Source organism: Pholcus phalangioides, unplaced genomic scaffold (assembly GCF_987345545.1).
Source record: "Pholcus phalangioides strain wild (caught in Gottingen) unplaced genomic scaffold, Ppha-v1.0 ptg000003l_1, whole genome shotgun sequence".
Classification (NCBI taxonomy): Eukaryota; Metazoa; Arthropoda; class Arachnida; order Araneae; family Pholcidae; genus Pholcus; species Pholcus phalangioides.
Genome location: NW_028301596.1, coordinates 5,390,375 through 5,413,754, shown reverse-complemented (window position 1 = coordinate 5,413,754; position 23,380 = coordinate 5,390,375). Strand labels below are relative to the sequence as shown.

At 36.2% G+C, this 23,380-nt stretch overlaps 1 protein-coding gene across 2 annotated transcripts in view; it reads left to right on the top strand.

The window, feature by feature from the left end:
- LOC149087949 (katanin p80 WD40 repeat-containing subunit B1-like) overlaps positions 1 to 23,380 on the top strand; it is a 64,866-nt gene that overhangs the window by 3,179 nt on the left and 38,307 nt on the right. For both annotated transcript variants that reach the window (XM_089242860.1, XM_089242868.1), the window contains exon 2: positions 2,299 to 2,429. In XM_089242860.1, coding sequence (XP_089098986.1) covers positions 2,299 to 2,429 — 131 coding nt within the window. The remainder of the gene's footprint in view (positions 1 to 2,298; positions 2,430 to 23,380) is intronic.

The window sequence follows — 23,380 nt, the reverse complement described above, 5'->3', positions numbered from 1 at the left end:
ACTGACTTGATACAGCCTGCCCACTTCCCTCAAAAGCAGAATATGCCAAAATATGTGATGTGCGTCGCTGAACAATCTGCAAGAATTTTAAGAAAGGCATAGGAAACAAAGTAATTTTTACTGTAGAACATTTTCGGTCAACTGAGGGCTCATTGCAGAACAATGCGAAATATTCTGCTTTGGGATCCACTACCTGCAATTTCTGGAGAGGATGCTTGAAAATTTCAATTCACGAATCACACTATTGCAGTGAATTATGTACTTTCACTGCAAGTTCTTCAACAACCTGAGTTCTAAGGACTCATGGTAATTAGAATAGTGACATCGCTGATATTTATACACACATATCCCTATTATTCACATGCAAGAAGCAGGAACTCAATGTTTTGAAAAAGGGTGCATGAAATTTCAGTTCACAAGAACACCACTGTACTTTTATGTCCTGAAGAGGGGTGTTGCTCTATTCTGAATGACATCGGATACTTTTCTTAATAAGCTATATTACGGCTGGACAAATCTGAGATGCCAAGTCGCAATTGTGATTAGAAAGTTGACATTGGCGCCTGATTTTTTTTTTCTGCGTATGGTAACTGAATTGAAGTTTGAAGACAGCACAAAATTATCTGAAATTATGTTAGTGTCTCTACAATCATGGGAAAGTTCCCCTGGTCCAGGAAAAATCAATGAGTATACATTGTTTTAGACACATTTTGTCAGGGGGAAAAAAATGCATGGCGTGCCCATGACATTTCGCTGGTGCTTAATTTTTTTTTCCAAGTTGTCAAGCACTCGGCTACATGAAAAATGTTCATGGAAAATTATTAATTTGCAAGTGTTCTTATATTTGAAATTTATTGCACCTTCCATCTAGTGAAATATTTTCCTCCCCTTACTTCACCTTAAAAGAATTTTGGAAAAAGAAATTCCCATCTTGTGTATTTGCACATATTGTCTTAATACAGTGAAACCTCAATATAATGATACTCTGTGGACCAAGAAAAAAATATGAGAGATTATTGTTATATCAAGAGGCAACAGTATCACATGTCATCAAATTTATGCTGTTGTCGTCTTTTCTGAATCAGTGTTGTTAGTACCACTGGAAAATATGCTTTTATGTATTTATTTGCTGCAAAAAGTTGCAATTGATTAGTTGATTAATAAAATTCAGTTACATACATTGCCCCGAAAAGTTATTTACTGCGTTGAATTGCCGTGTGATACACAGAAAGTAGCAATACCAATTACTTCCTTAGCACTTTCAGTGATCCTCTGGTGCAAAATATTCAGGGCCGCAACTAGATGCTTGGTCGCCTGGTGCAAGTGCACATTTTTGCGCCCCCTTGCAATGTTGAAGGAGAGGTTTGAGAATAAAATTTGTGCTCCCTCTGGTCCAGCGCCCGGGCCACAACACCCACCTGCTCCCCCTAGTTGCGGCCCTGAAAATACTGATGTAATAAGACACATCCAGAAGAACAAAAACAAGTGACAAAATTTAAAAAAAAATTCAGAAATATTTTGAGCAAATTATTAAAAAATATCGGAGTAGCTGTTTTTAAGAAAATCTAGAAAAATATGATCAGGGATTTATTATAGTAAATGATATTGTATTGAGAGGAGTTTAACCCTAGAATACTAACTAAAATGAAAACTGATAAAAACTGCATGTTAACTTCTTATACGTCTACGTTTCTGAAACGTGGAGTTAGTATTCTAGGGTTAACATTAGACTACATCGAATTCCAAAACAAGATTTGAAAAAATATTGTTGTGAGGATTTATCATTATATCAAGTTTTCACTGTGTATAGCCGTACATGTAGACTATTTTACTCAAATATTAATTAACGTTTGTTACTTGCTAATATGTTCAGTTAAGTATATAGCTTCATTTTGATAGTTAATAAACATATAGTGACTAACCTACCTATGAAACAACCATAAATTCATGGATATTGAACGACCCTGAAAAAGATATATTTTTATTTTCATTAAAATTTCCCTCTTAATAATTGAGGGTTCAGTTGGTGTGAACAAATTAAGCAGCTGTCCAGGCATATATCTATACCTAGGCATATTAGAAGGAATTATGACTGCAGTTGTAGTTTTAACTGGTTTTTTGGGTATCAGTTTATCGAACCGGATGCACAGAAAGTGTGAATCAATGGTCAATCTACAAATGGTTATAAATTAATTGCATTCTAAGCACAAGCCTTATTTGATGAATTAAACTCCTGATGTCAAAACTTGTATTCTTGTGTATTTAAACTATGTACATTCATTCCAATATACTTTTCAGAGGAGTTTGTGGCTCACAGTGCCAATGTGAACTGCTTGTCTCTTGGCAAAGTGTCTGGTAGAGTAATGGTAACCGGTGGCGATGACAAGAAAGTCAACCTGTGGGCTGTTGGCAAACCAAATTGTATTATGGTAAGTTAATTTTAAAAAAATTTATAATACATGCCAAAGATGGTTACAAGATTCTTCACATTTATCATTTTTAGTCATTTCAAATTTTTAACAGGCGTAGTGATGATAAATCCTATCTTTAATAAAGGGATAGACCAAAGCAGAATGTTTTGCATTGTTCTGCAATGACTCCTCGGCTGACTGGAAATGTTTTGTGGTAAAATTCCCATAATAGGCTAGTGTTTCTACAGTTTTTCCTAAAATTATTTCAAATTGCCCTGCAGTAGCACTGATTGTTCAGCATATTCTGTTTTGGTGGGATAGATTGATTTCATTGAAATGAAAACATAGTTAAACAATTGTGTTAAATGAAGGTGTAACTGCCATTGTAACAAGACTTTGTCATTTCATATTCACATTTGATCATTATCTCAAAATGCCCAAAATCAGTTTTTAGTCCAATTTCTTTTTCAGTCTGGTCTACAAGATCATGAACATAATAGAAGAGGCTCTTTTTACCAGCCTGATTAGGTCAGACAGAATTACAGATAAATTTCAGATTGAAATTAACGTTTAAGTGAATTGTCATATTTTAACTTCTTTTTGCCAAAAATTGGGTCCTAAAAATAGGAGGGGGGAGGGGGTTTCTTGTACATGGATAGTATTATAGAAAAATCATTTCAACACTTTTCCGAATTTTTAGCCCGAGAAATCGGGGGAGGGGGTTCCTTATACACGTTAAAATACGGTATGTTGATTTTGTACATTGAATCTGTCTCTTACAGTCAAGTGATCATGTTTGAGGAAATTCCATTTAAAAATCGAGCTTATGAATTGCATTGCTTAAAATGAAAAGATTGTGTTTTATACAGTCAGTAGGGATATTCTCTAGTGTAGGGAAAGATCCGATTCTCTCTGGGACGATAGTTCATTTAAGAGGTGTTACTGTATCTTAATATGGTGGGGGGGGGGGGGGGGGGAAATTGAGAAGCAAATTTTTTCCAGGTGTTAATCAGTGTCTTCACTGGAAGCTTTTTTTCCCTTCCTCCGCATGTTTATCACTTTTAGGATAACCAAAAACAGAAGCCTTATCAAACGGTAGCAAGAGATAAAAAGCATAGATTTTTTTTTTCCTTTTGTCATTTGCAGGCATTTATGAACCGAGGAAATTAGAACATGTGTCTTTCTTCTTTTTTTTCAGCGTACCTGTTGACTTTTTTCAGTGAAATACACACCCACTCACAAAAAAAAAAAAATAATAATATGGTCTATGGGTATAGTTCCTTCTCATCTGTTTTCACGGTTCGTCGCCAAAACCTCATCCTGGAGTCGAACGGTTTTATTAATTAATTTTTTTACAGCTTAATGCTAAATAAGCGTCTGACCCTTTTCTAGAAACAGAGTTCTTTGATCGGCTTGTGTAAGAGTTTTCTTCTCTAAAATTCGTGTTTTAGCGCGGCGTCGGTCATGCTTCGCGACGCATCCAGCTAGTATCGCGTGGTTGTTAGCGGTCGCTAGCCCGTGTCGATGGAGTAGTCGGTTGGTTCTTCGGGAAGATTTTCACGCGATATCTAGAGGATTTCTAAGTACGAGTGCTCCTTTTCAATGGTTGCAAATTTATTATCACTTTTGTGAACATGTTTTTTTTCTTACTTCTCTCCATGTGTATACAATACTTTCGATAAACGTCCTGTTTCCAATAAACCGCATTTTGTTTTTGACAGAATCAAAATGTTTTCATTCACATTGGGACTGACTGAAATGTGTTGAGTGATTGCCCAGTTATCTTGCATTGATGGTTGAATGCCATTCATTGATGTTAGGTCCATTTAAAAATAATCGGCACATAAATAGTTATACCTCGGGTAACGAACGCCTCGACTTACGAATTTTCCGGCTGACAAAGATTTTTTTCCCGACGTTTTTCTGCCTCGCCTAACGAACAATTTCGTTGATATGGATGCATGCGCTAAAATCTAACAGCTCCGTCATGAACTAAATTTTCGTGCTAATCGAAATAATTAATGTACTATTAAGATAATAATTTCATAATAAATTATTCATTCCTACTTCAGAAACGCTTTCCAGCTAGACCTTTTTTCTCTTTCAGAACAGATTTTGAACCATTTCATGTAAAATTAATGATGATAAAAAAAAAGCCTCGAATTTGAATGGTTTCTTAGTGGATGCGTTAAGCCTCTTAATACCAAACTGAACAGTCTGGACACTCTAGGAACTTATTTTTTCCATCTGCTTGAGTGTGAAAGTGAAATGAGCTGACTATATCACATAGCACACCGTGTCTCACACTTTTTTTTTTCAATATGGCCTCTGAATTAGACTGTATAACGTACATAGTGTGAAACAAACGATATGTTCAGCTTTTCATCTTTATATTTTTGTTCACCCAGTTATGAAGTCGTATATATAAAGCATTCGGCCAGTATTTGTATTTTTTTTAGTGTTTCATTGGTCAAGATTACGTTATAAGCATTTTAAAGTTCTACAAAACTGGAAAAATTCAACCAAGGTATATTCGAGTAATGCAACCAATAATGGTTGCATGTTTAAGTTTTCTTTTATAGCATAATACCGGCCTTAGTGCTTTTTGAAATTTGTCTTCAGTTTTGGTCCGTTTTTAGAATGAATCAACTGTGTTTCGGCTACCGAATGTGATTCCGGAACGAATTATGTTCGTTATCCGTGCTATCACTGTATTCATATCCAAATGAGTTTGAATATCTGGCCGATAAAATTCGGAAAATTATAACAGCTTTTAAAAAGCCGTATACACTTACAGGTGGTATTTTAATACTAAAAGTTATTGATGTCTAAATACCGTACAATTATGTACCATACTCATTTGTCGCCAATCTTTTTGCTTTTCTATTTTTAAATTGGCATAAAAATTTGATAAGGCTGGAAACACGGCCGACGCAATGTTACTGATTCGATCGTGGTGGAAACCGCTTACACCAGCGTCAGTACCCATCAATAGCGAGACCATTTCTTTCCCTTCGAAATTCATGGAAATTATAAATTTTGAGAAACTTTTAGTGTTATACTCAAATGGATAAAATCTCAGAAAAAGAGAAAATTGTAAATGAGTTTTTATAGGTGGAGTTGGCTATTTTATCTTCTCTCTAAATTATCGCTGTAGGTTGTAATGTAACATGCATCAGAGTTGGTTAGCGAAAAATTCTTAAGTTACTCGCTTGTAGGCGCGGTAGTCCAGCTCGCTAAGATACTCGCCTAAAGCCGGGTTTTTCCAAGAGCAGGTTTTCTTCAGGGTGTGCAGCGTGAAAACGCTGATTGGTCAAGAAACCTGAATTTCAAGTTTTTATCCAATCAGCGTTTTCACGCTGCACACGGCGCAGAAATTCTACTCCTAGGAAAACCCGGCTTAAAGTACAAAAGTTTGTTGAAAGGTGTCGCGAATGCGATATCTAATTCGTCCTTGTCAGAATCTTTCCTGACGCGGAGGTACGCCAGAAGCGACAGCATCATGATCTCAGAAAAGATTGCTACAGCGGAAGGGGGGGGGGATGTTAGAGCACCAACCTCTCGGCGGGATGTGTTAAAAGAGGAAATGGTCTAATGCTGCCGTTTGGAATCGGCAATAAGCTGTAAGTCCCGGTCTATTTTCCATCGAGTGCAGAAAATGACCGTAGTGTGACACACACACGCTCACACTAACTCACCATTTAAATTTGGTTGCTCCCATCCCATCTGTATCATAAATATGTATTACTCATAATAATAAAACCCAGACTATTTTTAAAGTTGAAAAATGTGAGAAAATCCATCCCACCGCCTTCTTGTTGTACAGGCTTCAACCGTGTTTCTCAGTATCATTAGTCTGGATTGCCCAAAGTACGTACATGCATTCTAAATATAGTTTTGATCTTTAAGTGGTCGTTATCGTTCATGAAATTATGGACGAAAAAATTTTACTGGATATAGGCCTATAATTTTATTTGAATCGTTGGGGGGGGAAACCATTCCCTGATATTGAATACTGTATTTGTCCTTTTCGTCAGGAAAATAAGAGGAATTGTGTTCTACTGTGTCGATGTTGCTTCGATTGAACAGACATTGGTCATAATAGTGACTGAATGCACATAATGCCTCTGTGATATGCTTTCAATTTAGTCAATGATGCGTGCCGTCATATTCACATTTATGACTCCGTCGATACGATTCGGCGAATGCATTTTCAACATACTTTTTATCTGATGATTTTTTGCTCGGCTAACATACATGAAATCAATAGGTTTTCTGGATATTATGCCGAGGTGAACAGGAAAAAGTGTCATTTTACATGATACCTCGGCATAATATCCAGAAAGCCTATTGGTTTCATGTATCTTAGCTGAGCAAAAAATTATCCATCTCGTCTGCTGCCGCCTGGAGGCCATTAGCTGAAGTTAAAAGAGAATGCAATATTTCTCTACTCAACAAGTCATGCTACTATACGTGTTTTAAGGAAAAAAGGATCGTCTTTCTATGTTGTAATGGTCAGTGCGCTTGCCCGATATGCAAGAGGTCTAGGGTGGAGAAAAATGAAAATTTTTTCCCGTTCACCTCGGTATAATATCTAAACACCCTATTGATTTCATACACTTTTGTTGTAGTACGCTTTTTTTTTGTCCTCGCGCACACTTATTCTCCCTTATTCAAGTTATCATTTAATGTAGCAAATTCTAGACATGGGACGAATATTCGGCTATACTGTTCGGTATTCGGCCCGGCCAAATATCTTTGTAAATCTAAGCACAATAAACAAGATTTAAAAAGTTATATTAATTGGAATTTTCACATAAATTAAAAAATTACCGATTATATTTTATTGTACGGTGTGAACATAACCCCTGTATCCTGAAGTATCCCCATGTACCCTGAACATAACCCCTTTCTGTGAAAGGGGTTATGTTCAGGATAAATTTCTTGGGTAAGTTGACCATGAAACTCTGAAAATAGAATCCAACTGCAATTACACAAGTTCCTAACTGAAGGATGCACCTAAACAAGAAACGTATTGAGCTAATGAAAGGGGCAAAGACCATCTAAAGAGGAGAAAATAAGTCCTAAATTTTTTATGAATATTACTAGTTCACAGTAAATAATGGTTCTTATTTTCTCAATTTGATGTAAAATTGGTAACAAGTGTTTAAAAATAAATTGATTCTGTAAGTAATATTAAAATACAATATATGTCATCGTTAAATTTGATTGTCAGTATCATTATTAGTTTTTTAGTATTTATTTAAATAAATTGCGTAATCGAAATTCATTAGCAATCACATTTAAAATTACCAATCATTTCATTTTTAATTAAAAACACCAATTTTATTTATAAGCTTGATGAATTTTAACAGGATTGATATTCGGCCGCCGAATATTCAGTATTGGGCTAAATCACTACTCGTCCCATCCCTAGCAAATTCGAGTGAGTTTTAACTCGGAGTGATCAAAGATATCCAAATGCAAAATTTTCCGAATGACGAAAATATGTTTAATTATTGCATTGAATTAATGGTACATTTCGGCTTGGTGTTTAGGATGCTAAAAAATAATCCTTTCGTTCCTGAGGTATTGAAATGGTATATTCATTTGTTTTAATCAACCGTTCAGTGCATAAGATCTTAATTCATTGTGTGTTGAGGAATATGTATATCTCGTACATAATTGTGCAATTACGTATTAGTTAGAATAATAGGTTAGGGGGAGTTTTTTTGTAATCAGTGATTTCAGGACTTGCTTGTTAGTGGATTCTCTCTTCAGCATGCAGGGATTTAATTTTTAAATGAACATGGCGAGCATTGTCGTTTGCCAATGCAGATTCGCCGTCCCAAATCAGTTGCCACTGGTATTTAATTGAAAGTGGATGCAAGAGAGATCCTAATGCAGCAGGAGTTCGCGTGGGTTTTCTTAGTTTTAATTAATTCGTATGTGAAAAAGTTTCCTGCCGTTTCTGGACAGGTTGCAACAACGACCAGCCGCAAGGTATTCGTCATTGATTGTGTTGATAAGTCAGACCGCATAATTAGGCCCACGTATCTGCAGGTTTTTAATGATGAATGACATCAAGCCCGAGGTTGTAATAATCTCTTATGTAGAATTCAAAAGGAGGCATGGGTTCAAATACAATGAAGATGACTCAGCATATCTGGCAGCGAAGCCACCGATGATATTTCCATTCGAAACGTTGTGTTAGTAGTCATGCAGTGGGTGGAATATTTGCTGACTTCATTTCGATCGAATCAAAGAGAAAAAATATATTCTCAGTAATATAAAAATTCAGCTCTCATTCATTCTCTAATAGATATTTTTTTTTGTTCTGCTGAATACGTGTCCATCCATTATTTGCTACCGAAAGAGGACGACGACTTCCGTTTCGTTACGATACTGATCGCTATCATTAGTATTTTGATGACTTTTCAAAAGAAATAAGTATTTCGATGTTGACGTCCCGGAGTTTCGGCTTGGGTATAACAAATTGCCGTTGCATACGGCCAAAGAGAAAAAAAAAATGCTAAAGATTAATTGTGTAATTATGTATCGAAACTCTTGCTGTTTCTTAAACTGCAATATAAATGGTATGTACATTCCTGTCACTGTCAGTGATTCCTTTTTTATGTAATACATTTACAGAGCATTCTTGTCTTGCTCTTCAATGTACATAATAAGTTTTGAGCAACATAAAAGTCATTATTGCTATAGTTCTTGTAATTCCATGCATCTTTTTACGATCTGAAAATGTTAATTTAATTGATCTCCGTAAATAAGTTTATTGACTTTCAATTGACATTGAAAACCAGACGTCCTGCTTCTAGTATTCCCTTACGAAAAAAAAGAAGAAAAATTTAAAATTCCTGTTGAATACTATTAAAATGTATGGAAGAAGAATGATACAAAGTGGTAATGAATTGAGATCCAACAATCACAGAAGTAGTTCAAGCTTTGTGTGAGAAAACATTTGGATTAATTGCCGAATTTTTAGGATATATACTACGTGTGATTTTTCTACGAAGTTCTAATTGAAGAGTATAGTATGGCTTATGTAACTTACAGTATGTAGTGAAGCTCAAAAACTCACTGAAGTTGTCTAGGTTCCAAAGATTTCAATGAGGTGACTTTTCTTTTTATTCTGTTATTTTCTCTTCTTTCCCTCTCCAAGGTGTATGTTTACGTGGGCCTACACATCTCATTCTTTGGCGTGTAAACAATCTGGTTTCAACGCCCACATTTCCTGTGAGTTTCAACTCCTACAGATTTTATCCTCTCCCGGAACCTTTCAAGTTAGGTGCACGATTCTTGGAGAAATTTTCTAATTTACTTTGATCTTACGCTTTTAACGTGTCCTTTTCCCTTCTGAAATTCCTCCGTCGCACATGTATTAGGAGTGGGACGAATAGTGATTTGGTCGAATATAATTTTTTTTTCAATTTATGACAATTATAAATAAAATTGGCGTTTCTAATTGAAAATAAAATTATTCATAATTTCCAATGATTTTGAAATTAAATTTTAATTATGCAATTTATTATTTAAATAAATATTAAAAACTAGTAATTGAAAGATTTTTATTGCAAAAATATATATACTGACAATCCAATTTAACGATACTATGCAGTATTGTATTTTAATATTACAGTGATACCTCTGCTAACGAAGATGATTCGTTCCTGAATCACGTTTATTAGCTGAAACATGACTTCCCATAGGTTTCTATGGAAAATCATTTGATTCTCGTTCCACCTTCTGTCCAAAATTTTAATGTACAGTGGCACTTCGGTTAACGAGCGATGGTTGCATTACGAGCAAAACTTTTGCGCATTTTCTATTTATTTTAACGTTAGAACAACTGAGCTGATGGTTTTTGCTTTCACCCACACACGTGTTATGGAATTTTGGGTAGTATTCTCCCCTATGGTGGTAAGCGTGCCTCAGTCGGAAATTTAACACGTGCGAGTGTGAATATTATTTACCATACGAAACTAGATGTAGCATAGCAGCGATGTGTATGTGCACTTGAAAAAACAATGGGCTGATTGCATTATTGAACGAGATTTTGAGGGGGCTAGCTCATGAACAGAACCACTACTTGTCGAAAAGATCTTGTACTTGTGGAAGACAAGTACAAAAAGAGCACGAGCACCTCCAGTCCTTGTCTGGAAGTGCATGACGATGGCATTCAAGAACTAGTGGTGAAAAACGTTTTAAAGTTGATGGTAGCAGATGAAGTGAAGGATCTTTTGCACGCACCATTTTCAAGAGTTCGTGGACGGTATCTCGTCTGCAAGATAGAAGCAAGGACTAGTCCCTCTCTCTCTCTCACATATGAGATTAGAGAGATGTTTAGAATGTGGGAATCTGTTTAATTATTGATTGAATGCCGTTTTTATTAGTCATTTTTATGTGAATGACTAATTTTGGAACGAATTATCCGAGTTTCCATTATTTCCAATGGGGAAGTTTGGTTCGAATAACGAGTACGTTGGAGGAACGAAATAAGCTCGTTAACCGAAGTTCCACTGTAATTAAATTAAGTTTTTTAAAACACCAAAGATGGCTTTATAAAAGACACTGATTGAAGGCTAAAATGAACAGCTTCAAAAGTGGATAAATGAAAAGCTACAGGGAGATGAAAGATGCTGAAGATCTTTTTATTTTCTAGTATGTACACACACAACCAACACCAGCTTTAGAAGACTACCCAATCGAGTTGATAAGTGTCCCCATTCATTTTTGATTTGGTTAGCTCGTTTCTGTGTCTGATACATGCAGATGGAAAATATAATCTTCTAGAATGTCCAGACTTCAGCTTGTGTGTGTGATGCTGAGTCTTGCACTGACAGAACGCGTGCTCTGAAAACATAAGTTCAACCCTTTTTTTCAATGCATTTCTATTTTGGCTGAATCATTTTATATGAAATGGTACAAAAAATTTCAGAGAAAGAGAAGTGTAGGTACATCTGAAAAAGATTCGGTGGTATACATGAGTTAATCGGGCTCTAGTGAGAGTAATTCTGATGATTGGTGCGAAAATTCAGCTCACGACGTGGCTATTTTATGATAGTGCTTGCATTCATATCATAGAAAATATTCGTTAGCTGAGACAGAAAATGAAAAATATTTTTTAGTCGAAAAATTTGTAAGACGAGGCATTTGTTTGGAATCACTGTACTTACAGAATCAATTTTTTTTTAAAACACTTGTTATAATTTTACATCTAATTAAGAAAATGTCAACCATTATTTATTCTCTAGTATTAATGCATCATAAAATTTACGACTTATTTCTCCACTCTGGATGTTTTTTGCCCCTTTCAGTAGCTCAATACGTGTTTCGTCTAGGTACATCCTCTTGCACAGGATGGGATACACACAACAAAACAAAATATATAATCAGTAAATTTTTAATTTATGCGAAAAATTCCAGTCAAAATAACTTTTTAAAACTAGTTACATTTGCACAGATATTCGGTCGAATACCGAATAGCAGCCGAATATTCGTCTCATTTCTAATATGTATGCAATGAAGTATCCCGACTCTTGTTAACATGCCACATTTAAAAAAAATGAAAATAACTATTTACTTTTGCGCGTTTCATTTGCAAATGAACATTTTACACTTCTATGATATAGACTCATTGCTGATCACTTCATAGTATATTCGGATAGTTGATCGAGAATTCCTTATTTCCTTCTTCCCGGCATGAGCTCTAATCAACATCATTCATGTATATCGATGCAAAAGAAAATCGAAGCTTTCGCATATAATGTGAAAGCCAAATGTTTTCTGTACAAAAAATTATGCGAAACTATAATTTCAATTTGAACTGGGGTAGCTAGAGTGCAGGGATCATAATATAAGTAAATGTGCAATTTCAAGTTACCTACTAAGCAATTTCATGACGTTTATAACGGTTTCTTTCCCCTTTACCCGAATAACGAATTCCTCAAATAGCCCCGAAGGAATGGGACATAATCGTTTGCTGACGGGTCTAGTGCGCCATCGTTTTGCTTTGAGACTGTAACGTTTAGTCACGCCAGCTCATCTCAAGATCATACAAAGACATTTCGAGTTCCGAGTGGAACTACTGGTGAAAATGAGAGATGTATGTACATTCTTTCGTAAGGCTCGTTCAAGCATTCGGAACAGAAGCCGTAACTTTTTTTTCTGTGCTATTGTTTCTACCAACCTACTTAGGGTCACTACTTCTACATTTCTTATGGAAATATCTTCAACCTGATAGCCTTTCGTAAACAAGTCAGTGGTTTAAACGTTACAGAAAGTTGTGCTATATGTTGTGGCAGTATTTATTTATGAAGCTGTATATTTATTGTGTCGGCTGCGATTTGGAAGTTTCATTGTTGTAGATTTTTGTATGTTCGTGGTACATTTCTACTCCGACATTGTGAGCCGAGACTCCCCATTCGTTTCATGTGGTCTCTCCGAAAAGTTGATGTAGCGACTTCCGAAGCTATCACTTTCTATTCAGGGGAGAATGAAACCATGAACTTCGTGAATTTCAACAGATATACGAGGAACATTTTTGAAAGAAATTATATTTTTCGTTGAATGAAGTGAAATAAAAATTATCTTTCATTGATGTCGCCTCTTTTTTGACACGATGGGTTAAAATGCAGAAATTGTTTGACTGAGGTATACAAGAAAATATATTGACATGTTTCTCCGTTAAAAAAAAAATAAATACGTACTGTGTATTATAAATGTTTTTTAATGTATATTTCCATTATTGTTTCAAAAAAAAATATATATATATATGTATATATAGTATACTTTACGTGTAGGTGTTTCAAAAATTACTGTTAGCATACAGTCTAATCCCGTTGTAACGAACTCCAAGGGACCGGAGAAATCACTTAGCTATAACAAAATTTCGTTATAAAGGAATTCCAGGTTTGTTCCTATGTAAACTTATCTGGAGGATTAGAAAACTAGATTGTGGCTATAACGGCATTCGTTAAAATGGGATTTGACTATATCTAGACTGGTACAGTAACTAGAGAAAAAAGTGATTTATAGTGGAGGGGAAACGAATAAAAAAATATATATTCATATATTTGCGTTAGTGTAACATCTGTACATGGAAAGGTTTTTCTGTTCATACGTATATCATTTTTGATGTTTCCTCTTTTCGACAGTCTTCCGTTTATGCTTATTCCCGAGATCAACAACACGTACCATGTTTATTCTTTGTACACCTGCCCAATGACGTTATCGAACATGTGTTCAGATGTCGGTTTCATATAGGTGTGTTTGCCCGCGTACGTGAATTTTCATGGCCACTCTCAGCTCAGCATCTTGCAGAATTTTCAGTAATACGATAGGAGTGAACGTCGCTCGCCTTTGTTGGATGTCGCTTGAAAGTTTTCTTTGTGCGTTCTTTTTTTCTTCAAGTTTTGCTTATTCAATGAAAGATTCGTGTAGCTTTGACAAAGGTCGTGCTTGTTCTGTATTTTTATTTATGTATGCACATAAAAAGAAAACTCCCAATTGGTTTGATGTTGGATCGACTTCCGCGATGCCTTTGAAGGAGGGGCTTTGTTTTTTTTTCTGTGTTCGTTGTTTGCATCTTCAGAATCGGAACTATTGATGTGTTGTTTCCCGTTTTTGCTTACGTGAATTTTCATTTATTCCAGTCTGGATAAAAGCTTTTGTGTGTTTGTTAATGACGGATATGGTTATTTTGAATCAAAATGCTGGGTCCGATACTTGCTTATTTTCTCGCGTGTTTTTCTCTTGTCGTGCGTTGACACATACACGGATCTCGCTATACTATCGTTGGATCCACCTACTAGGTAGGTTTAGATCTTGAACTGGTAGTATCATCATTATGATATCCATCTGTAAAGCATTGAACCCTGAAAAAGCAGCTTCCCTATCAGGAATTAAAATCATTTATTTACGAAAGAAAACTTTTTTCGTCTTACTTATTGTAGTTTAGGTTTCAAATTTTTAACTTTCAGTCTAACCGGTTCTTCCGGCCGGTGTGCTTGCTTAAGAATGCACTGCGTACAGAAAAACAAATATCGCGTAGAAATTCAGTGCATGCTCTCTATTTGATATTTTTACTGCTAGTTTCCCGTATTTTGCTCTGCGTTTATCACTATTTGAAAATGAGATGATAGAACTGAAATTTTACGACCCATAGAAGGTTATTTATATCCCTTTGGGTCGAAAAGCGTTCGTATATAATTTTTTTTTCTTTTTTGTCTGTTTTGTCCATTGTGCTGTTTGTTCAATAAAATAAAATAAAAAAAAATTGCGAAGAAACAGTTATGTGGTAGCGGTTGTCATTCGAAATGCAAATTCCTTTGACATAAATGCAGACGTGCCAACATTGGCTTGAAGCTCGTCACTAGTGGTGAATGTTCAGCTTTGCCATAGGGGGGTACCTCCCGTAGGAGAACATAATCCTAGCGCAGTAAAAAAATAATCACTCAAAAATTTAATTATTTTTAATTTTAATTCAAAGTTCATTAAATACAGCACCTCAGTGGCACTGGAACCTAGAGGGCTCATCTCACACGAGTCCCACCTCCCGAAGCAACGTTCCGAGGTCGCCGAGTCCCTTAATACATGAATATTCTATGCAATCCTAACCTGCATACTCCCTTGTGGGCAGTATACACGGACGGCTAGCAACCCTAAAAGCCCCTTCCATCCCCATTTTCTTCTTGTCAGAGCTCCTACGGCACCTACGACGAAACATTCTTTCCCAGGCAAGTTCCGCGAGCTCGACCATGCGCTATGGACTATGCAAATGAACACGGGCACGACCACCTAGATAACCGTTATATAGGAGGTCGTGACACGGGTCCCGATTTTCCGCGCCGAACCATTCAAAAACCTGTTTTTAGCCCACAGCGTGGGGCGGTTTTGACGGAAAACAGTATTTTGCGCGTTTGTTCATCGAGTGGAGCGGCAGGTTTAGACGCGGCTTCAGAAATTGCCTTCCGCGCACAAACAAAACAGATCGACTCTCTAGTTTATCTTCTCTCGAGCTCTCTCACACGTGCGTATGCAAGTATGAATTCGTTGTTACGGTAAAGATCGATGCAATTTTATGAAAAAAAAAAGAAGTAAAACACAAGAAACCGCAGACCCGATTTTTTTAAACCGATTTCCGTAGTTCATTGCGCCGTCCGTAGAAACTACGGACAATCCGTGGCAGTTGGCAACTCTGTACATGTAAATTAGCAATCTTATCTCGATGCCTACTTTGATGTGTCTGTATTTCGCTAATGTCATTTTAGCCCACTGTTCTCTTACAAGTTGTCTGCTTCGGTTGGTTTTGCCGGAAATCGTGGCGAGCCGACATTCCAGCTAGCCATTGATAACGCATCATTATTGGTCTGGTGTTGTTCCGGTTTACCATGCACCATTTTCCGGGGGAAATTTTCATTATCTTGATGCTTTTAATTCATGAAGTCATGTGAAAACGGCCTTATCCGCATGGGTTTTCTTGTAGATTATGTAGTCACTTTCGTAATTATAACTTGCAAAGTAATCAAATTATCACTTTTGTTCTTTTCCTTCGAAACAAATGGAACTCAATTCGTTCCCCGCATCAATATCGGATCATTTCTGTTTGAGATCATTATTTATTACCCCCCCCCCCCCAAAAAAAAGCATATGCCGAGAACTGCGACGTATGTCGCAGAACAATCTGGGAAATTTTTAAGAAAAGTATAGAAAACTCTATCAATGGCAATTTTTAGCTCAGACCATTTCCAGTCAGCTAAGGCCCCTTTCACACGGAGCGGATGCGGATCCGCATACAGTTTCAGACGAGCACTAAAAATGCTGGCGAAACACCCGCATCTTTAGTTTGAAATTCGTGCATAAAAACTATTTTTTCGCAATTTTTGTAATAATTTTTCTCCTTCACCCCTGATTCAGTGCCCATAGGCAGCCTAAAGGCATTCTTTGGTGGTTTAATCTAGAGCCCCATAGAATATAGGTATAAAGATGCCTTCATTCCGATCCTCACAAGTAGTCGATAGGAGAAAATATCTTAAAATATTTTCAAAAAATTTTGAAATAAATGTCTTTTCGGAAAAATATGGAAGAAAAATTCCAAAAACACATCCAATGTTCGAAAAATCCAATCCAAAAACATCCGAAACATTCGATGTTCCAAAAAAAATAATTCAGGATATATCAAAGAATTTGTAAGTAGAGAAAAAGGGTAGGAGTGGAGACTTCCAATATGTCTGTGCTTAGAAATATTCACATCACAATTCTGTATTAGGCCGGGATTACATTATGAAAGTTCGTTTATAAAACTTGAAAAATGCAACCAATAGACGGATCAGTTAAGTTCGCTCGAATGTAACAGATGTGTATATTGGTTACATTTTTCAAGTTTTATAAAATAATTTTTAATCAAAGTTTTATAGGATAATACCAGCCTTAGGCCGGGATTACACTATAAAAGTTTTGTAAAAGCTCTTTGATAAAACGTGAAAAATTCAACCCATAAGCTAATCGGTTGCATTTGCTCGAATGCAATGGATAAATTTATTGGTTGCTTTTTCAAGTTTTATAAAATAACTTTCATAAACCTTTTAGAGTGAAATCCCATCCTTAGATTAGTCTCAGTTCTGAAATATAAAATTTCATTTTTTTAAGTTTATAGATTGAATTCAAGATTCATCGAAAGACTGGTTATTTGTAGAGTTGAAGATTACAAGGAAGAAAATTCATCACTGCCCCCACGGGGACGGAGAGCACTCGTCCGGCAAGCGAGAGACCGGGGTTCGTGTCCCCGTGGGGGCAGTGATGAATTTTCTTCCTTGTAATCTTTATCAGTCTTTCGATGAATCTTGTATTGACAAGTGGAAAGGACGTTTCTATATGCATATAGACTGAATATCGAGTAAAATAAACTTGTAGGTATCGGGGGAACCACCAAAAATATTCAAGTACTAGGGTCTTCAAACGAATTAATCCGGCCCTGAGTGAACACCGTACGTGGATATCGTTGTTTAATAAAAGTATTTTTTTTAAAGTTTAAAAAAATTAGCAGATTAAAAATTTAAAAAAATAACAAATGTTTAAAATAATATTTCTGATATTTATATTTTTAAATAATTTTAAAAATTTAAAAAGAAAAATAAAATTTTTAAATTAAATTTAAATGTTATTAAAGTATGTAGTCAATTAAATATTCGTAATGAACAGAACGGCTTATAATTTTGGTCCCGTCAGTGGCCGTTGTTGGCAGGTTTTATTGTATAAAATTGTGAAATATGGACAAAAGGCAGTTGAAGTTGCTATATCTCCATCTCAGAAGGAAACGGAGGGATAGACGTATGTAGGTGCATTATATTGATGAGCAGGGGCCATCATATGGTGTTTTTAAGGCTATTTATGGCAAATAATTAAAAAAATTCCGTGAAAAATCACCTTCAAAAAGTAGCCAAAGATGCGGACGAATTCGCTCCGCATCGTGTGAATAGCTCCGAATAAACCTATTGTCAAAACTTCTATGTGCCGGATGCGGAGCCCGCACTTAGGTTTTGACACATGCGGACGACGTCCGGACCCGCATGAACATTTCCTAGGTGCGGAGATTTTTCGGCTCGTCTGAAAGGCTCAGTATATTCCAATTAATAAAACTTCTTCCGGACCCGCATCCGCTCCGTGTGAAAGGCCTCTAACTAAGGGCTCGACTAATTCCCAAAACAAAATTTGCATTGCTATGCAACGAACCTTCAGCTGGCTGGAAATGTTTTGGGTGAAAATTCCCATAAGGCCGGGATTACACTATAAAAGTTTGATAAAATCCCTTTTATAAAACTTGAAAAATTCAAACAATAAAATTATTGGTTACATTCTAGGAAATGCTGCAACCAATGAACTTATTGGTTAGATTTTTCAAGTTTTATAAAAGGGGTTTTATCAAACTTTTATAGTGTGATACCGGCCTAACAGTGTTTTCTACACTTTTCTTAAAAGTTTTCCAGTTCTGCGCCATGCGTCGCAGTTTCCGGCATATTGTTTTGGGGCTCATTAACTTCTGATAGATTTGATGAAACGGAAACAAAAATTCGTACATATTCAAGGAAGTTTCGTGAAAGATTGAAATGGAAGGATATTCATAAACATCAACAGAAGCAATACAGAATTATAAGTTTTCATGTGTACGTTTTCACTTAGATCATGACGCTTTGAGAAGAGATCGGGCGAAAAGCACTTGATGTTCATTTATTTTCTATATAATCAGCATTTTAAAATTTCATTCAACGAACTTCAAGGTATTTTTGCGGTTTAATTCGTATAAGTGAAACATACGAAAATAAAAACGTGTTGATATTTCAATCTATTGATTTTTGTGTGTCTTGAGAACGACGAGAACAAGGCTTTTCGTATGATGGGGTTTTTTTTATCTCTCGGCTGGGTACAAGGCGGGGATGTTCACGATTCCGTGCGCCGCATCACTATTTTTGTATTAAGGTCTTTCTCTCGTAAGTTCTCACGTACATAACATCTTGTTTATGGATTTGTATAGTGTAATCATCCACTAATGACGCTATTCAATCACGGTTGTCGATGTTCATCAATTTATTACTTCCGCGATAACGTGCTGATCGATTGATGCGTGCTTATGTTTTATTAATTAGCAGTCCATCTTTCCGAGCGATCATCGGTGACTGATTCAAATAAGGTGCAAATTTAATTTATACCTTCTCGATTTTGTATGGATTTAAAAGTCTTCGACTCTTGGTCACGGATTGAGTATTTTGAAAAATATGAGTAAATTAAAATACGTTTCGATTACATAGCGTGTCATCAGATGTAATTCGCGGATATTTATTTACCATTTTTAGAGAAAATACGTTGTACTGTGAGGTACCAGCTAATGTCGTGAATTTTTCGAATGTGAGTGTATGTACTAATAGTACGAGATATTACTATTATTGTATCGTGAATGTACAATTGGATTGTAAGTCCAGCGAATAGTTTAACACCTTTTTTTTACGCTGTTAAAAAAATATACGAAAATAAAAACGTTACGCAATGAACAAGGGGAGCAGCAAGAGGAATTATGAAATCACCCAGTATGTGTCAATAACGACATGTACAAATGTGATCGGAAACCGGAAGAGCATTGGCGTACGCAAAGGGGCGTATAATCTTGGCTTGAAGGGGCCCCCTTCAAGCCAAGATTATAGTGTTACTTTGCAGGAAAAAACGCAACCCTCCCTTGAAAAGAAACATTATTACCCCCCCCCCCCCCGAGAATTCTGCGTATGCCTAAACAAAAGAGTATTTAGCATTATTATCTTTAAAATTGGGCTGACAGCCCACAGAAGTATTTACTTTTGCAGGACTTGGTAGTGGGCGCAAAATTATCAATATCTAAACTCTTCACATGTGTCCTCCTCAGGTGTCCTATACAGCCTATTTCTATTATCCGAAATTATGATATGTGGCTACAGGGAATTGGCTGACCAAGTCCAAACAGTGTCTGTCTTATTTATTCGAGCAATCAATTCCCTTTCGCTAAATTACGTCATTTGCTAGTATGTCCGCTTGTTCGGCTGATCTCTGTCAATAAAAATTTGTGATGTTAATATTTTGTGAAATCCGTCATGCATATAAAATGCGCCTCTTATGAGACATTTACAAGGAAAAAGAAGTTTTTTTTGTTTTTTGTTTACAAAAGAGTTGCATTGTTTATCGGCAAGTTATATTCTCTTGTTTCCAGAACCAAAAAGTCAATAACTTTTCTCAAGTCACCGCAAAGCGCTGATTAGATAATTCGAACGTGTCTTCGCTGCCTAAAAAAAGTTAGACGCACAGTTGTCACGTGTAGAAAATCTCGTTTTCCAAATAGGTAATTTTATAAAAATCCTGCTTCATCGTTATCAAGTCAGAACATTATATCTGTCTACAACAGTTGCTCTTAATGTTTTTTTCCATCTCGTACCCTCTTGGATATTGCGTTTTCTATCAATTAGTAAATTTAGTTTTTTCTGTAATTTATATTAATTACCCATTCATTAATTTCTATAAACTCTTTTACTTGTTATTTAATCCCCCTTTTTGGCAGTGGTTAGTATTTAGTTTTTTTTTTGTGAAAGTTAATTCAAAACTTTCTAAAATAAAAAATAAATTTGCTATTAATGAAAATTTTTGGTTCGGGTTCGTAGATCGTCGTCCTTTTGAGTTACTTCTCAACACTAGTGATCGGCATCTTCAGGAGAATTGACAAAACATCAAAAGATCGCAGCATTCCGCTAGTTTAATGGATTTTATAAAGATATTTCGAAATTTTCCAGAATCTGCGATTCGAATTAACCGGGCATGCTTGTCTCCCCCGGTGTTTCCCTGCATGCCGAGTAATGCGGGGGAACGCGCTAATTTGTTTTCTATCTTCCCCCCCCCCCCCCCAAAAAAAAAAAAAAAACTCTCGCACGACCGGTTAAGAATCACTAGTCTAGTATGCCACAGAATTTCACCTAATTTGAATTTGAACATTGTAGTTTATGTCGTACAATGAGGTTAATCATTTAAGAATATCCTGGGAGTTAATCGAGAAATAGGTTCAGTAGTTGGAGCTTCATTGGGGTTACAATAAAGTAAATGTGTATCACCTTGAGGTATTTTTGTTTCCAATTTCCAATATGATTGATGGGTTTTTTGTGGTGATTCGATGCGTTTTGATCACGCCCGAGACATTCGGTGCATGACAACTGACCAGATGACCAATTAACTCAACATAGACGCCTCTTGTAAATTTGAACGGGTCAAATTTACATTACCTATGAAAAATAATATTCATCTTTTTTTTTATCTGTTAGCTGACATTTTAATTTCGACTGACTCAAATTTTATTCTAAAATAAATTCTGTCGATTTCCTTGTCAAGATGCAGCGCTAGTTGAATGTGCCACGCTTTTCGATAGAGTTCGGCTGAAATCGAGACATTTCAATTCAGTTGGCCTTTCCTGAAGGTAGTTGCGTGAAAGAGGAAGGGTTTGGGGGTCTATTGTCTCTGTTCATTTGTTGGTAAGAGGAGAAATAAGTATAGGCGGTTTTCTCTGAAATGTCATTGTTATTCTGCTGCTAAGTAGATGAACTTTTTATTCTGAAAGTGGAAAGCAAATGCTGTTTAATGACCCGCGGTTCCTCCTCCCTCGCTGCTCGAAATCTGTTGATGGCAGTGAAATGTTTCTTTATTTTTCCTCCCCTCACCTTTGTTACCTTTAGGAAATCGTCTCGTTGGTACTCAAGCGCTGTACTCCTTTCCTCTTCGTGATAACGAGATTCGCATGGAAGCAGGTGGTGGTTCTACTTCAACCTCGGGATCATTATAATCCTACGGGAAGGTGAACGATCACCTACCTCTCAATGATTATTATGTGTGTGTCAGAAGCCGACAAAAAAATGCTTTGCGAAAGAGCGTGGGATGTTGGTTCTTCCTTCGACTTCTATGCACAGGTTGCTTACAGGTTCTCCTACGCTGCTGCGGGCGGGTAAAACAACCCTGTCTGCTACCCACATTTCAAGTGGGACTTTTTTTTTGTCAAGGGTCAGAAGTGTTTACAAAATTAAGAATTGGCAAACTGTTTGGAATTCGTTTGAATTGAAATTATCACGTTATCGCGCTTGCTGCTCGATAGTTGAATTTAAGTTTGTAAAGAGGAAAAGCATTGTAACTTTTTGTCCTCTTCAACAGATGGAGTCATGATTTACTTTAATTTGTATAGGCGTCAATCTTGACAGGTTACTTTCGAATCTCCATGTACAGAGATTATGAATCCATTGAGATCTGTTACGTAATCTAAGCAATAATTCACAAGCTGCATAATTTTCGGTGTTTCGGGGGGGGGGGAAATCGCCGGAAGGTTTGGTACCGTTTATTCATAACACGATATATCTAATGTGAAATTAAATAAGTGTTTGGTAATAATCTAGGAATTAAATTTCTTCATGGATGTTTTAATTCTTTTTTTCTGATCAGCTTTGAAACAAGCTTCTAGGATTGTCTTCCGGCAGAATTTTATTTCTTCAAACCCAGAGTATAAAAAAAATTAAGACTTGAGTTATACTGAAAATAGTCTTTTCCCGTTTCTTTTTTTTTTTCAAAGGGAAAATAATAAAACAGGAGGAGGAAAATAAGGCTATTGTCTCTACCAGGTTTCGGTTGGTCAACTCTGGTTTCACCTCTGCCTTTGTTTTTGCTCTACTCTTTCGTTATTTCAGGTGCTGGCTTTTGGTTTGTAGTTTCTATTCATTTCCTTCACTCAAGGAAAAGTTGTGGCTTTTTGTTATGGTGCTTATACAGTGGAATCCCGTAACGAACTCCAAGAGACCGGAGAACCGTTATAACGAAATTTTATTGTAAAGGAATTCAAGGTTTTGGCATTTTTCCTTTGTAAACTTACCTGGGAGATTAGAAAAGTGTTCGTTAAAGCGAGGTTCGATTGTATATCAGTCTGGGAAATGCTCGTGCCATACGCATGTACCATAAAACCCTCTCGGGGTTAACTTGGTCTACACTTCCCCAGAATGAAATGCGTTATTACTTGCTCAGTTTCTTCAAGATTCCGCGTTTTGAATCGGGTTGGATTGTCTTCATGGATTTCTATAAGTGTGATGCACACAAACTCAGATCGGTGTCTTCACTGTGTAATATTTTAATACAGCTTTCTTTTCGAAAATCCATCATATCTAGAAATGAATTACCTTTTGGGTTTGATAATACAATTGAATAATCGACGTTGGATATTCCAAAACGAACACGGCTATACGCGTTTCGGAACTAAATGAAGTTCCTTCATCAGTAGCAGAAACAAAGAAAGAAAATATTGAAAAACTCCTTATAGCGGGAATTACTCGTTGTTGTAGACAAGAGTCAAATTCAAAACTCCCGCTATAAGGAGTTTTTCAATATGTTTTTTCTTTCTTTGTTTCTGCTACTGATGA